Source organism: Olea europaea, chromosome 18 (genome assembly GCF_002742605.1).
Source record: "Olea europaea var. sylvestris chromosome 18, O_europaea_v1, whole genome shotgun sequence".
Taxonomy (NCBI): Eukaryota; Viridiplantae; Streptophyta; class Magnoliopsida; order Lamiales; family Oleaceae; genus Olea; species Olea europaea.
The window spans coordinates 9,639,110-9,652,267 of NC_036254.1; the positions used below are offsets into that span (position 1 = coordinate 9,639,110).

The 13,158-nt window shown below is 34.9% G+C and overlaps 2 protein-coding genes across 2 annotated transcripts; both read left to right on the top strand.

The window, feature by feature from the left end:
* Positions 1-3,032: 3,032 nt before the first annotated feature.
* On the top strand, positions 3,033-4,905 carry LOC111367408 (probable strigolactone esterase DAD2). Its single transcript, XM_022988262.1, has 2 exons — positions 3,033-3,527; positions 4,139-4,905. Exons 1-2 carry the CDS (start codon positions 3,157-3,159, stop codon positions 4,566-4,568), a joined length of 801 nt encoding a protein of 266 aa, XP_022844030.1. The 5' UTR covers positions 3,033-3,156; the 3' UTR covers positions 4,569-4,905.
* Positions 4,906-11,506: 6,601 nt separating this feature from the next.
* LOC111367410 (probable strigolactone esterase DAD2) lies at positions 11,507-13,158 on the top strand. The gene is made up of 2 exons (XM_022988263.1): positions 11,507-11,996; positions 12,391-13,158. Exons 1-2 carry the CDS (start codon positions 11,626-11,628, stop codon positions 12,818-12,820), a joined length of 801 nt encoding a protein of 266 aa, XP_022844031.1. The 5' UTR covers positions 11,507-11,625; the 3' UTR covers positions 12,821-13,158.

Sequence of the window (13,158 nt, forward strand, 5' to 3'; positions counted from 1 at the left end):
ACTCACTAAGTGTTGAATACTTCGTCGGGACCGTAAAAGGCGCCAGGGGTCCCCCTCCATCGTGTCCCATCGCCCTGCGAGCCAGCACCATGAGCTCTTCCATTCTTTGATGGAGCTCCGCAGATCGACCACGAATGGAGTGTGGGAACCCCATGAAGTAAGGTAATACCATCCCTAGGTCTTATCCCCCCGGCAGTAACCTTAGGTATATAAAGGGTCTGGAAAACAGAGATGGGGCATCTCCACCCCTAATGACGCCTCTTTCCACAACATCCAGGAGCCTACCATTTGGTTCCAGGAGTTCGGATTGAGCTGCGTCAGGGCTAGCCCATAGGATCTAAGTACCATCCTAAAGAATGGGTGAACGGGCAGCCTAAGTCCGGCCCTAAGGATCGCCTCACTAATGGCCACACAGCCCGACCTAAGGTAGCAGGCTCTCTCTTCCAGCCAGGGGAGGATCAAATCTATGTTATCAGGGATCCTATACTCTGTCCTAAGTCTCCTCAGGTCGGCCTCTCTTAATTTGGATGGGTAATCCGATGCCCCCCAATGCACAGAAGTATCTGCTGGGCTATTCGGTCGCTTCCATATATTTTCCCCCCTATTATTGCCTCGGCTATTTCTGAGGAGGTCGCCACAATGGGCTCGTCTATCCTCACCAGTTCTAAACCCCTCCCCGAACCAAAACTCCCCTCTGAGACCATTCTTTCAAAATTTAAAAGCCCAAATAGGTACTGAAACTTACGTGTTTGGAGGTTTTCCTAGCCAGAAACGATGTAAGGTCGCCGGAAGTTTAATTTTCTCGCAGGAATTGCTTAGAGAAACGCCTCGAAACTTGCAACACCACATATTCCGACCCGATAAAGACCCGTCCGAAGTGTTTTCGAAGTGATATAGTGATTCCTACTACTGACTTGCCGAAGCACCTCGCCCCCCTCCCCCCGAGGTCAAGGCCAAGTGGACCCCGGTTAGAAGATCCGCCGTCAATTTCAGAAAGAGATTTGTGCCAAGATCCTTCCTGCACCTAAGGTTTAAATTGATTTGACGTCTTCATGAGGCTAGTTGATGTGACTTAACAACTTTATGTCAATTCAACTCAGAAGAAACAAACTGTCCGTCCACTCTACAGGCGCGGCTGATTGACGCCTATGAGCGGACGCCTCATACCGTCAGATGTATACAAGCGTCCCACATCCAACGGTTCATACCACCTATAAATACCCAAGGTTTGGCAAGAGGTAAAGGTAATGAAACTCTTACTACACAGCACTCCATAACAAGCTTATATATTTTCTCCTCCCCCTTTATCATTGATTTGCACAGCCCCTGGGTACTGTTCCGTCCACTTAAACCTGATTTCACCGTCGGAGTATATACAGCCGTCACCACCCCCGCTGGTTCCGGCCGTGTGCGTCTGACTATTCGTTGATTGTGCGCAGGGAGGAATACGTGGAGTAGCTTTCAGTTGGCCACGTGGATGGACCAATTTTCGAGGTCAACAGTGGCCATTGGAAACCAGGAATTATGGTGCGGAAGCTGTTTTGGTAGGATTGAAGTAAGCGTGAGCCTTTTGGCTCTGATGCCAAATTAAAAATAACAAAACTGTAGAAGAGCAGTAATGTATAAGATGAAGGGAAGGGCCAACTTACATCTTCTGTGTATTACAATGGCTTAAAATAACAAAGTTCATTATACGAAATATGGAATGCACTAAAGTTCTGGAATGTACAATTGTCAGGATTGATAGAACGAAGGAAAAATCAATGGAATGCTGAGATCACGTTGGAGGTAATCGTGGAGTCATTACTGATACGGAAGAACCAGTATTACATGGAGGAGATTGATGAGTGTTGAGTGGATGAGATTGAGAATTGTGATTGCTTGGTCTAATAATTTGTCCCTGAGAAAACTATTTACTTAATACACAAGCAAATACGCATAAACATCAACTCATTAGAAAACTTTTCATATATTCCTCAAATATTGAAACTAACTTCTGATATATTCCTCAAATATTGAAACTGTTAAAAAATTTATAAAAAGTACAGAAGTAATACTACCAAAACCAACTGTTTCTAAATCTAAGGGTAATCCACACGTTAATATTCTCAATCTCTTGTAAAATACAAACCTGGCATCAAATAAGATTCTCTTTCCAACCGCACTCAATACACTTTACTATCCTTTTTGTGACGAACTTGAGAATTGAAGCATGTGCAATAATGGCCTACCTTGTCCTTTCATGTTTGAAGAGGCTCCGATATTGTGCGTCTAATGCGCGCATTTCATACGAGCATGTAACATATTCTTGGATTTATATTATAGAAAATTAGTGTATTTGGGAGTCCCTCATGATTAAATAAACCAAGATTTTACCATGAGTGATATGACTGGGAGGGGGATCTATTGACATGCAGGATCTTAATGAGATTCAGAGGTGAACAAATGCATTCATGCTTTAGGGGTTAAATTTTGCAAATACGTTAAAAAACCTATATTCGTAATAAGAAATCTATGAGCAATATGGGAACATCCTCTTGAGTTGTTTTTGTTACTTGGAATGAATCTGAAATCAACAATGTAGTCAAGAATGTCTTTTTTTTTTTTTTTTTTTTTTTTTTCTTTTTTGTGGGTTGGGGTGGGGTGGTGTTGGGTGGTCAAATGACCCAATGCACTATATCACTGTGGTTAGCACCAATACACACTGGAGATTCAGCTGTCACCTTCTCAAACTAGACATCCCAAGTAACCTTAGCAAATACTACCAACGTAGATATACTTTCTACGTAGCTATATAAATAGCAGACCAAACATACACTACACTAATATATGTGAAAAATATCCACTCACACAAAACAAAATTCATACAAACATTTCCGCTCTCTAAAGTCTTTACCAAAACCCACCAAATCTTTTCCCTCATATTCATCATTTTCAAATCTAGAAGATTATGGGCCAGAGTCTATTAGAAGCCTTGAACGTGCATTTCTACGTAGCTATATAAATAGCAGACCAAACATACACTACACTAATATATGTGAAAAATATCCACTCACACAAAACAAAATTCATACAAACATTTCCGCTCTCTAAAGTCTTTACCGAAACCCACCAAATCTTTTCCCTCATATTCATCATTTTCAAATCTAGAAGATTATGGGCCAGAGTCTATTAGAAGCCTTGAACGTGCAAGTGGAGGGCTCTGGCAAGAAAATCCTTGTCCTAGCTCATGGCTTCGGCACGGATCAGTCCGCATGGAAGCACATTCTACCATTTTTCTTGCGTGATTATCGGGTTGTCCTCTATGACCTTGTGTGTGCGGGCAGTGTTAACCCTGATAGCTTCAATTTTCGTCGTTACACCACTCTCGATGCCTATGTTGATGACCTTCTGCATATCCTCGATGCTCTTGGTGTCGAGCGCTGTGCTTATGTTGGTCACTCTGTCTCTGCCATGATCGGAATTTTGGCCTCTATTCGGCGACCAGAGCTCTTCACCAAACTCATCCTCATAGGTGCTTCTCCGAGGTAATTTATCCAATAATTTTGCTGCATCTTGAAATACTTGGACAGACAAAAGTAACAATTTTACTTTGTGTTTAGACCAGCCCAGAAATGGGAATCTTTGTGCCTTTTGTTGTGTGCTTATGTTGGTCACTCTGTCTCTGCCATGATCGGAATTTTGGCCTCTATTCGGCGACCAGAGCTCTTCACCAAACTCATCCTCATAGGTGCTTCTCCGAGGTAATTTATCCAATAATTTTGCTGCATCTTGAAATACTTGGACAGACAAAAGTAACAAATTTTACTTTGTGTTTAGACCAGCCCAGAAATGGGAATCTTTGTGCCTTTTGTTTTTCAAAGTGCCAATAAAGTGGAAAGCATCTTGTCAATATATTTAATGAGTATTCACTAAAGTTCATTGATTTGCTTAAAAACTACTCAAAGTTATGTTTTAATCGAAACTATTCTAGTGATTATTCGCATTTGAGATATTCAAGAAATTGCTCGATTTTTTAGCAAAACAACACTCCTATATCTGATCCATTTGACGTATCTTATTCTCAATCATCCGATCGCACAAATGAGTTTCTTTTTTTAACGAAGATTACTAATCAATATTGAAAATTTATTTTCAGATTCTTGAATGATAGAGACTACCATGGTGGCATCGAAGAAGGAGAAATTGAGAGTGTGTTCTCGGCGATGGAGGCAAATTATGACGCATGGGTAAATGGGTTCGCTCCGCTAGCGGTGGGAGCCGACGTGCCGGCGGCAGTGAGGGAATTTAGTCGGACGTTATTTAACATGAGGCCAGACATAACACTTTATGTATCAAGAGTTGTTTTTAATAGTGATTTAAGGGGTGTATTAGGCCTAGTCAAGGTGCCATGTTCCATAATTCAAACAGCTAGGGATGTGTCGGTGCCTATGTCAGTTGCGACTTATCTGAAGAACCACCTCGGAGGGCGGAGCACGGTGCATATTTTGGATGTTGAGGGCCATTTGCCCCACCTTAGTGCCCCTAATTTATTGGCGGAAGAGATCCGGCTAGCTTTATCCAGGTGAAGAAGTGTGTCTATATCATGTGTTTGAGACGAGAAATGGCCCAGTACGTGTGGTACTGCTAAAGTTATGTGGGTCAATCAGAACCGTTGAAACACATGGGAATAAGATAGGGCAGATGTTGACACGTTGCCAATAAATTGTGGACGAGAGTCTAATGCGATTATTAGGTATCTCTTTTAGAAGAGGATAAGAATTTGCCTGACTTTTTCCCATTTTCGTTTGGTTTTGTTTCGTTTGTCAAATCTCTTTTGCTTTTACTCTTTTTGGATTTCTCTTTGTTTTCTTCTAAGCATGTAATATCTTATGTGCTTTATAAAAGAATGGAAATGGTGCCCCTAGTGTGTATATATTTTATAGTATTGGAAATATTATTTTCTATTCTTTTAAAAATATTTGTAATGTTTGACTTTAGGGTCAATTTACATTTTTTGGGTAATATTTTATATTATTTGTTTTTTCAAATAGGTGAAGTTTAACTTAGTTCTCGTTTGATTCCCATTTTTTCAGCCATAAAAATGAAAAATATGATCGTTATCCATCACATTAATTAACCATATTTAATTTTGTATCTCTTGTATGTGTCCCAGTATAATTATATTTTTCATTCTCATTTTTAAAAAAATGGCTATGAAACAGGACCTTCAAATGATTTAGGGGATAAGCCTAACTTATTATGCATAAGTGATAAATGCATCTTTTATATAAAAAGACAAAAAAATACAATTTCTAAAGTTTATATATACTAAAAGGCTAAATGTATTCATACAACAATTTTTAATAATTAATTAGAATACATTTTAATTGTATGAAAGGTCCAAAACTTTTACAAATTATAATATTCATGTCTCAAACATTTTTTCGTTACATTCTTATTCTCCTGAACTCGAAATTTTTCTTCAATTTCTTTTATAATTGACGTGTTAAATTATTGTATAAAATAATTGTAAAACTAATATGCTGTGGTTTTTTTTTATATCAATAAACATGTTTTGGCTTTATTTAAAGGGATGTAGAATAAAGACTTATTTTTTCTTTATATTTTAAATAAGCAAAACAAATAATAATATGAAAATCATATTAATATTTGATCCTCATTTTAAAGTATGTTAACAATATTTTTGAACAAAAATATGATTAAGGACAAAATTTTCTGATCAATAAAAAGTTAAAAATAAGAATGTGAAGAAAAAACTTGAAAGATATAAGTGTTATAATGAATGAAGGTTAATGACCTCTAATGTAATTAAAATATGGTATATTTATATTTTTTTTTAAAAATGTGGTGTGTATATAACCACTTTTACTAATATAAGCCAAGGATAATATGACATTAAAATCCAATTAAAAAAGAAAAATAACTCATCCCAATTCAAATTTAAAACTGATGACCCTTTCATTTTTCGTCTTCTTCATCACTAAAACGTCAAAAACTTATTCAAAAACATAACACAAAGATATCGTGAATATTCATTAGAAGCTAATACATTATTATGAATCAATAAGTACATTTGCACTTTTATGTATACTTAATTTCAGTTTCATTAGTTTAGTTTACTTTTTTAATTGTTAAATTTTATTTCGACTTATTTTAACATCTCTAGATATATTTTTATGTATTATTGAACAAATTTATAAAAATTTTAAGCAAAAATTTTGAATTAAAATTCAAATATGAAATCGATGTTGGGAATTTACTTAATCATACACAGCAAAAAATAAAATAAATTTCTGCCAAAGATCTTCTTTGTGTTTAGAGAGAAATTGTGATAAAGAATTATACATATGATGAATTCCTTCAAGGATTATCTACAACTTGAAAGCCGAAAATAGGAAGTCAAGAAGGAAAGAGAACATCTATGATCTACAATTCACAGGTATCCAGTTGTTCAGGCTCCAATAAAAATCCACACAAGAATAAGATTGAAAGAACTAGAGTTTTCTTTTCTTGTGCTAGCAAGAATATGAATTGTGTTTTCATATAAATTTTCAAACCCTTAATAGCCTATTAATATAAGTTCAAGTAGGCTTGGCCCGTCTCTTAAATTTAACCCGATCCAATATTTAATTAATCCAATTGATTAATTTTGTCCACGAATTAATTAATCTAATTAATGAATTCGGACATATTAACAAGCAACCTAATTATTTAGTTGTCCAACACTTGTCAATTAATTAATTGATAAATCTCAATCTTCTAGTTTTCCTCTTGTGTATGGCTCATCAAGTTTCCAATCACAATATCGAACGATGTGAACTATTATTTTGATCTAAACAAAATCGATAAATTAAAATACACCTTTTTAATTTATCAATAATTTACATCCGTCGTCCCTAATTGATATCTAACAATATATCAAAACAATATATGTGACGAAAATGTAACGTGGTATGATAAAACTAAACTTTTTCGTTTACCGTGAAACTATTATCTTTCCGTCAATATGATCCAATCAATTACGAGATATTAATGTGTGTCAATCTCAACTATTGATCATATCTTTCATATACTTTAAGTTAATGTAAGTCGAAAACTCTTTTTCGATCTATGAGTACGTCTTGGCCAATGATCTCATTATCAACTTAACTGAATGAAATATAGATCATAATCTCTTACTATCTAAGAGTGACAAATTCTCTATTGATCATTCACAACCTTCATATAATTCTTCACATACCCGAATGAGGTCGTCGAACAACCATTAGCTGAACAACATCCAATATCACCAAAGTATAATTGTTCTCATATAAGGCACTATGATAACCTCGTGTCGAAGAACCAATTTATAGATTAACCATTGACATTCAGATAGTTATCCATGTGGAATCTATCCATTAGGTTTTCAAATTTTGTTCTATAATAAAATATCTACGTAACTTGTGAGATTAGCTACTTACTTTATAAATATGAAATGACATACATAATGGCATATTCGTAACAATGATATTCGTATCTCCTTATTACTTGCGACCACAAATGATTTAAGATTCAGTAATATATAATTTGTATCTTGTAAATATAACTTTTTGTGATTAACATATTACTGAGACTTGAATCTACTGATTCTATTGTTTAATTTATTAATATAATAAATTAAATAATAGACTTGTAATAAATGAAATGCATCAATTATGTATTAAAATTGTTTATGTCCAAAGTTAATTCGACTTAGGGCATAAAACTTATAAACTCCACTTGTGCTAGATAAAATCACTTGTGTATATAATTGTCATAAAAATCTACCTAACAATCATGTTTAGGATGTGACAACTCTTTGTCAATGGATTTGCAATATTATCAATTGTGAGAATTCGTTCTTTCTTTATGTCATTTCTTTGTATTATTTCTTTAATGAAATGATATTGCCTTAATACATGTTTAGATTATTGATGAAATCTTAGTTCCTTAACCTGCACAATTACTCAATTTTATCACAATACAAAGGTGAGTGATCAATAATGTTAAGAATTACTCCAAATTCATTAATGAACTTCATAATCCATAGTGCAACTCTTTGCTACTTCTAAAACAATAGTGTATTAGATTTTTGTTATTGAATTAAAAGTTGTTTAATGTTTGAGACATTTCCAACTAACCACTCAATTATTACGAGTAAACCATATCTTGATTAAAATTTGCTATCATTCTAATCTGAGTAAAAGTTAGTATCAGCATATTTATGAACTCTCAGTTCATTTTTTCTATATAAATTATTCTCAAGATTTTATATCTATCTCTATAGATCAAGTTGTTCTTCCCGTATCCTTAATGAAGATATCCTTTAACAATTACAATTTCAACGATTGAAATATAGAGACGTCATATCCTATTAATAGTATGTCATCTACATATTATATTAGGAATACGACGATGCTCCTATTATCTTCTTGTAAACACACAATTGATCTTCATTTTTAATATCGAACCTTCTAATTGTCTCATCACAGCTTCTAGATGTTTGCTTTAATTCTTAAGTGGATCGATCAAGCTTGCATACCTTGTTAGATTCCTTGAATTCAAAACCTTCGGGTTATGTCCTGTACACTTCCTCTCGAAAGTTCCTGTTAAAGAATGTAGTTTTAACATCGTTTTGCTATAATTCATAGTCATGGTATGTAACTATTACAAGCAAATCTCAAATAGACTTTATCATGGCTATAGGCTAGAAGATTTCATCAAAGTCAATTCCTTACCTTTGTTTATAATCTTTTTACTGCTAATGTTTCTCTTGTATGTATGGATATTTCCATCCATGTGTTCGATTAGTAATTTTGGATTAGTAATCATAGCTTCATACCTTCTAGGAGGTTGAATGATCCTACAAGATTATTTGGAGCTTACGTATCTTTAGAAGTCTCTACTACCTGAGCAAGATCATGTCTCTCAGCAAGTGTGGGATCGAACTTAGGTTCATCTACTTGGTTAACTATATCTGTAGATTCTTGAACTCCTTCATGATTTATTCTGTTCTATCCTCTTTTAGAATAAATTCTTTCTCTAGGAATATGACATGTTTTACGAAGGATACCTTCTTCTCAATTGGAAATTGGATTATAGGTTTTATTTCCAATTGCTTCTTTTGGATATCCCATGAATATGCGCTTTTCGAATTTAGCTTCAAGTTTGTCTTATTAGTGCACTTCACATAAGCGCTCCCAACCTTTAATATGGGACAACTTAGATCTTCTTCCTTTCCATAACTCGTATGAAGTTGTATCGACAACTTAGATGAGATAAGATTTACTATATAACACATGGCAATCAATGCATTATCCCAAAATGATTTTGGGAGGTTTGCATGGCTAGTTATTTATCCCACTATATCTTATAATCTACGATTCCTCTTTTCATATACACCTTTATGTTTTGGAGTATGTAGTGGATTCAACTACGAGAGGAGCTCATTCTCTTATAGATAATCTAAAATTCTCACTTTTAAATACTTTCCACCTCAATCAGGTCTTAATGTGATAATACATTTACCTACTTATTTCTCTATTTCTAACTTGAATCCTTTCAGCTTTTCAAGAGTTCTATGCTTGAGTTTCATCAAATATATATCACTATTTTAGTAAATATGATGAAATAATAGAGACCTCATCTAGCATTAATTGACATGGGTCCACATACATCATTGTGTATTAGACCCAGTAACTGTGCAAATTTTTCACCTTTTCAAGTAAAAAGGGATTTGATCATCATGCTTAGATTCAAAATCATTTGACCCAAGTATACATCTCTATGTAATTTTGAATTACATTTTCATTTATGTGACATAGTCTGTAATGCCGGACATATGTGTTATTCAAATTATCATTTTTATGCTTTTCAAATTCTATACTCATTATAGAACACTCAATATTTAAAATATAAATATCATTTTATAATTTATCATAGCCATTAAGATTTTATCAAGATAAAAATGAACAACAATTGTCCTTAACATTGAAATAATTCATGTCCAAACATGGAACTTAAATAATGGTCTTGGTAATGGTGAGAACAAAATAACATTTCTCTAATTCTAATAGTTAGCCTAAAGGCAACAATAAGAAATATGCTTCTATAAGCAATATAACAACATTTGTTCATTTTTAACGTGCAGGTCAACTTCTCTATTTTGCAGTGGTCTACTTCTATTTAGTTTATGCATATTTATACAAATATGAAATTATATCTGGTCTTTAATACCCTAGAAGCTAATGAAGTATATATAAGCCTTGCAGCATTCCAGTATGATAACAAGCGTCATTAGATTTTTTATTGTCCTTTTCCACTTTAACTATTTTAGCCACCTTGGACGCTTTGTCAAAGTCCTTTTAAACTTTGTCCTAGTATCCTTAGATGAATCAATAGCTTGCCCACTACATACTTTGATATTGGGCTTAACAATTTTAAGCATATTAAGTAACTTAGGAAGTAATCGCTCGAGTTTATTCATCTTTAAATTCACAATTAGCTATGAATAACTCTTTGGCAAAGATTGTAGAATCAAGTCAATACTTTGTTCATGGTTCATGGCTGAACTCAATTAAAACAATTTCACAATGTCATTCATCTTTAGTACATGAGCACTGACTAAAGATGCTTATGTCATTTTGCACCAGTATAGTTTTTAGAAGTCTCATATCCTTCTACAAATGATTATTCATTATACAACTCTTTGAGATAAAAATCAAAAATTATCATCTATACCCTCATGTTGCTTTTATCATTCGAGTGATATAATGCAAGCATCACACAAGTCACAGTATTGTCATCATCACTATGTTATTATAGCAGCCACCTATTCCTTAGTCAAGTCATTAGCAGGTGTCTCTAGAAAAGGTTACTTGAGGACATAACCAAATTTCTCATGCCTGAGAACAATTCTCAGGTTGTGCCAATCAAGAAGACTTGATTTGGTTGTTGGCATCTAGTATGCCTTTTAAATACTTAACTATTATTCATGATTCCATAAATATAAATAACGAAAAATAAAAGAATAATATGTAAAATGCATCAATTAATTTAACATGGTCTTTTATTAAATATATTACGTTGAAATTTATAACCCACTCGCATAAACTTATGAAATCCATACTTGACTCCATGTGGGTTGAGATCCCATTTCTTATATTGATAAGACAAGAAATTTCATATTTTTCATCCATTAGTACTTTTTACTTTTGTGATTAATTGATACCTAAATTTACTGTTCATAAAAATTTTTTTTTTTTTTTTTTTTTTTCTTTTTTGTGGGTTGGGGTGGGGTGGTGTTGGGTGGTCAAATGACCCAATGCACTATATCACTGTGGTTAGCACCAATACACACTGGAGATTCAGCTGTCACCTTCTCAAACTAGACATCCCAAGTCACCTTAGCAAATACTACCAACGTAGATATACTTTCTACGTAGCTATATAAATAGCAGACCAAACATACACTACACTAATATATGTGAAAAATATCCACTCACACAAAACAAAATTCATACAAACATTTCCGCTCTCTAAAGTCTTTACCGAAACCCACCAAATCTTTTCCCTCATATTCATCATTTTCAAATCTAGAAGATTATGGGCCAGAGTCTATTAGAAGCCTTGAACGTGCAAGTGGAGGGCTCTGGCAAGAAAATCCTTGTCCTAGCTCATGGCTTCGGCACGGATCAGTCCGCATGGAAGCACATTCTACCATTTTTCTTGCGTGATTATCGGGTTGTCCTCTATGACCTTGTGTGTGCGGGCAGTGTTAACCCTGATAGCTTCAATTTTCGTCGTTACACCACTCTCGATGCCTATGTTGATGACCTTCTGCATATCCTCGATGCTCTTGGTGTCGAGCGCTGTGCTTATGTTGGTCACTCTGTCTCTGCCATGATCGGAATTTTGGCCTCTATTCGGCGACCAGAGCTCTTCACCAAACTCATCCTCATAGGTGCTTCTCCGAGGTAATTTATCCAATAATTTTGCTGCATCTTGAAATACTTGGACAGACAAAAGTAACAATTTTACTTTGTGTTTAGACCAGCCCAGAAATGGGAATCTTTGTGCCTTTTGTTGTTCAAAGTGCCAATAAAGTGGAAAGCATCTTGTCAATATATTTAATGAGTATTCACTAAAGTTCATTGATTTGCTTAAAAACTACTCAAAGTTATGTTTTAATCGAAACTATTCTAGTGATTATTCGCATTTGAGATATTCAAGAAATTGCTCGATTTTTTAGCAAAACAACACTCCTATATCTGATCCATTTGACGTATCTTATTCTCAATCATCCGATCGCACAAATGAGTTTCTTTTTTTAACGAAGATTACTAATCAATATTGAAAATTTATTTTCAGATTCTTGAATGATAGAGACTACCATGGTGGCATCGAAGAAGGAGAAATTGAGAGTGTGTTCTCGGCGATGGAGGCAAATTATGACGCATGGGTAAATGGGTTCGCTCCGCTAGCGGTGGGAGCCGACGTGCCGGCGGCAGTGAGGGAATTTAGTCGGACGTTATTTAACATGAGGCCAGACATAACACTTTTTGTATCAAGAGTTGTTTTTAATAGTGATTTAAGGGGTGTATTAGGCCTAGTCAAGGTGCCATGTTCCATAATTCAAACAGCTAGGGATGTGTCGGTGCCGATGTCAGTTGCGACTTATCTGAAGAACCACCTCGGAGGGCGGAGCACGGTGCATATTTTGGACGTTGAGGGCCATTTGCCCCACCTTAGTGCCCCTAATTTATTGGCGGAAGAGATCCGGCTAGCTTTATCCAGGTGAAGAAGTGTGTCTATCCCATGTGTTTGAGACGAGAAATGGCCCAGTCCGTGTGGTACTGCTAAAGTTATGTGGGTCAATCAGAACCGTTGAAACACATGGGAATAAGATAGGGCAGATGTTGACACGTTGCCAATAAATTGTGGACGAGAGTCTATTGCGATTATTAGGTATCTCTTTTAGAAGAGGATAAGAATTTGCTTGACTTTTTCCCATTTTCGTTTGGTTTTGTTTCGTTTGTCAAATCTATTTTGCTTTTACTCTTTTTGGATTTCTCTTTGTTTTCTTCTAAGCATGTAATATCTTATGTGCTTTATAAAAGAATGGAAATGGTGCCCCAA

Bases quoted from the DNA above. Each gene is read 5' to 3' on its own strand.
- LOC111367408 (XM_022988262.1), top strand. From the start codon at position 3,157: ATGGGCCAGAGTCTATTAGAAGCCTTGAACGTGCAAGTGGAGGGCTCT. The intron at 3,528-4,138 runs GTAATTTATCCA...ATTTATTTTCAG, and splicing joins CTCATAGGTGCTTCTCCGAG to ATTCTTGAATGATAGAGACT.
- LOC111367410 (XM_022988263.1), top strand. From the start codon at position 11,626: ATGGGCCAGAGTCTATTAGAAGCCTTGAACGTGCAAGTGGAGGGCTCT. The intron at 11,997-12,390 runs GTAATTTATCCA...ATTTATTTTCAG, and splicing joins CTCATAGGTGCTTCTCCGAG to ATTCTTGAATGATAGAGACT.